This window comes from Bison bison, unplaced genomic scaffold (genome assembly GCF_000754665.1).
Source record: "Bison bison bison isolate TAMUID 2011002044 unplaced genomic scaffold, Bison_UMD1.0 scf7180017864215, whole genome shotgun sequence".
In the NCBI taxonomy this organism is placed as follows: domain Eukaryota; kingdom Metazoa; phylum Chordata; class Mammalia; order Artiodactyla; family Bovidae; genus Bison; species Bison bison.
Window position 1 is genome coordinate 10,116,100 of NW_011494787.1, and position 3,855 is coordinate 10,119,954.

The 3,855-nt window shown below is 40.5% G+C and overlaps 1 protein-coding gene across 2 annotated transcripts in view; it reads left to right on the forward strand.

The window, feature by feature from the left end:
* Window positions 1-3,855, forward strand: part of UPK1B (uroplakin 1B) — a 29,457-nt gene that overhangs the window by 20,757 nt on the left and 4,845 nt on the right. For both annotated transcript variants that reach the window (XM_010845363.1, XM_010845364.1), the window contains exon 6: window positions 1,112-1,291. In XM_010845363.1, the coding sequence (XP_010843665.1) occupies window positions 1,112-1,291 (180 nt within the window). The remainder of the gene's footprint in view (window positions 1-1,111; window positions 1,292-3,855) is intronic.

The window sequence follows — 3,855 nt, forward strand, 5'->3', positions numbered from 1 at the left end:
AGTTTTAATTCCTTCCCTTGAAACATTTTTGCAGATTTTATAAAAAGGAAGGAAGGTGATATGAAATGTATCTTCTCCTCTATCCTCAATTCTATCCAGAGTGCCATGAGCTATGTATTAAGTGATCTTTCTTTCCTATGTAGAGGCATAACCACGTGGCCGTGAGCCGTGTATTAAGTGCCCTTTCTCTCCTATGTAGACGCATAACCATGTGCCACTAGGCTTTGGTTGTTTTTTTCTAGTTTATTTTCTCCCATTGTAAAAATAATACGTAATTGCTCCAGAAAGAGTTTTTTAAAAATAGGAAAGTAAAACAAGAAGAATTTCTCATAATTTCTTCACCACAAAAATTTTAATTTTCTGATTCTCCATTTGCTCATACGTAACATGAGAATAATTATAACTCTCTCACCTTATTATATCAAGATACTAAAAATGATTAACATTTATTAAAGGTTTACTAGAGCCCAGGGGCTGTGTAAACACATTAAAGGTATTAGCTAATTTAATCTTCACAAGCTTAGGAGTTAGGTACTCCATCTGTCCCAGTTTTGCAGTTAAGGAAAATGAGGCTTGGAAAGTTTAATTTGCCGAAAGCTACAGAGCTCATTCAGAGAAGGCAATGGCACCCCATTCCAGTACTCTCGCCTGGAAAATCCCATGGATGGAGGAGCCTGGTAGGCTGCAGTCCATGGGGTCGCTGAGTAGGACACGACTGAGCGATTTCACTTTTACTTCTCACTCATGCATTGGAGAAGGAAATGGCAACCCACTCCAGTGTTCTTGCCTGGAGAATCCCAGGGATGGGGGAGCCTGGTGGGCTGCCGTCTATGGGGTTGCACAGAGTCGGATATGACTGAAGCGACTTAGCAGCAGCAGCAGCAGCAGCACAGAGCTCAATAATGGCTAGTAAAGTAGTAAATATAAATGTATTTTGCAAACTCTAAAATGTAATACCTTAAAAATACCTTCAGCTTTCATTTGCAGATTTTTAGTAAACAGTAAATAGGGTACACTTTCCATCTCTTTTTTCTCCACGAAATCTCAGTTGCTACATTGGTGGTTTTGTCAAGGATCATGGAAGAGAATTTTGTATCTCGTGTGCTGACAGGACAATTGCTGTGGTGTAAATGGCCCATCAGACTGGCAGAAATACACCTCTGCCTTCCGGACTGAGAACAGTGATGCTGACTACCCCTGGCCTCGTCAATGCTGTGTTATGAACAGCCTTAAAGAACCTCTCAACCTGGACGCCTGCAAACTAGGAGTGCCTGGATACTACCACAGTCAGGTGAGTCCTTGTTCCACCCAAGACCTGCCAGAAGGTTTATCTGCTCTTCATGAAAAAAATACTAGTTAACTGTAGGTAATAGTCTCTCATTAAGGAATTCTGCATCCTTTTTCCTAAACCTCATGTTAACTATTTCCTTCTCTGTTAATAAAATGTAAATGCTAATCCAGGGCTGATCTAGGAAAATTTACATTTTAATGAAATGAACAGAACATGAGAATTGCAATAGCAAAATCCAATTTTATTTAAATGAAAACTATTTGTACAATGTATAGAATTAGTATTTTGAAAAAATATTTACATCAAACAAAGATTTGCTGTATTTTTGCAAAATGTAAATTGAAAAGGATGACATACAGAAGGAACATTTTGCCAGTTCCAAAGCAATGGCGATTGCTGTGGGTAGATGCAGTAATGATGTATCCCCTTCCTTACTCAGTGGTAAGCTAGGATAGTCTTCCCGAAACATTCGATTGGTGATTTGGGTAAAAGGTGGTTTACATACAACTGGTTTTTGAAAAAGTGTTTCCAGCCTGATGAGAATGATATGATGATCATGAAAACTAATATTTACTGAGTACTTATCAAATACCAGACACTCTTCTAAGTGCCATACAGATATTAATTCATTTAAGGCTCAGCATGTAGTGCCACTTTGATCCCTATTTTACAGAAGAGGAACTAAGATATAGAGATACTAATAAGGGCCTTGCCCAGGTCATGCGGCTGGCAGGTAGAAGAGTCAGGACTCAAATGCTAGCAGCCTGGCTGCAGAGCCCAGACTCTAAGCCAAGGAGGAACTTGGTGATCATCCCAAAAACCCCTGAAGAGAATCCTCATATACTTGAAGTCAGCCTCTAAAATGCTTACACTGCTGTGCCAGTTACCACTTGGAGCAAAGCTAGCTGTGTGCCGGTAGATTAAGTAATTGAGAAATGCCAGACTCTTCAGTCTCAGATGAAATAATATGTACTTTCAGAATGAAGGACAAAGCACTGCTGGTCATCAGGCCTCCCCTCCTACCCCCCCTTAACACCACCCCCCACCGCCGCCTTTGGAAGGGTACCTGGACTAGGATTGGTTGCATTATCCCAGAAAAGGACATGGGAGTGATACAGATTGTGTTGTAGAGTTGTTCAAAGAAACTCTCACTTAGCCTTTCAGCAACATTGTTTTGGTATCATCTTAATTATATTCAGACTGCTAAAAAAATTTTAATATATTGCCTATAATCACAATATGCAATATAATGATCACTTTGAAGAATGATAAAATGCTTTTAACATTCCAACCTTGGAACTAGCCCATGCAGATATATCTTGATTGGACTGTAATTCCATACACACTGATCATGTCTTTGAAAGAGACCAAAAAGGAGGTTTGCCATTAAAAAAATGGTTCATTTCATAGCCACGTCATTTTCCCTTACACATAGAATATTTAGTAATGAGGGAACTCTACACTCCTTTTGACACTTTTGTCTCACCCTCCCTAACAGTCCTTGGCCTTACCACCTCATCCACCCACTAGCTACACCACGACTACACATTCACGTCGTTCAATCATGCTCTCGCACCCAAGTCCTGCATTCTGAAATTCCTCTCTGTCTGGCTCCCTGTGCTCCTACTTTCTCAATCCCCCTCACTCACCCCTGACTAAATCTCTTATCTACACTTTCCTCCTGATTCTCCCTTCTCTGATCTCCCAGATTCCCACACACCACCACTCTCTCCAAGTGACAGGTCCTGCTAATTCTCCTATAGCACTCCCTTTCCACAAAGCAAAGTATGCCACCCAGTACCTCATATACTTTACTTCTATTATTGCAGCTGATACCTTGAAAAATAAGTATTTGCTTGCAAGCCTGTTTTTTCTATTAGTCTCCTTGAGGGCCATGCATCATTCAATTCTGTATCTCAGTACTTAGCATAATGCCTGGCACAAAACAGGCATCAATAAATGTTTGCTAGGTGGTCAAATTGTACTGACCACATTGTATTGGGCTGGCCAGAAAGTTCACTCACTTAATAAATACATTGTTCAATGAAATTCTTGATGAAAATGAAAAATGTATCTTTTATTTTCACTTAAAACCGAACAACCCAGTTTTGAGGCAATCCAACAGCTTTGTGAGATCTGCAATTCACAAAGAAAGGCTAACAAAATGAGGGGCATTATCAAAAGGGTAGTAGTAATAGAAACCCACCAGAATGTCACATAGCATGTCAGATGCAAATACATACATTCTTACATCATGGTTCATCTGCCCCCCAAAATGCTATGTGCAAATTCTGATTCACTACACCTCAAGAACATTATGATGGAGCTAAGGAAGATGAAGGAAAGCACCGCTACAATGAGAAAAAGGCATCATGAAAGGCACTAAATGAGAAGGGGTGAAAACCTGGGATTTTGTCTGTAAGCTTCACGAGGGCAAGACTCACTTCCGCCTTGTCACAGTTGAATCCCCAGCCTGGACCCTGGCACCTGGCATAAGTGAGCTTTTAAACACATTACTGGACAAATGACCACCTCCCAGGATTGTCAGGGGGACCAAGTGAGAG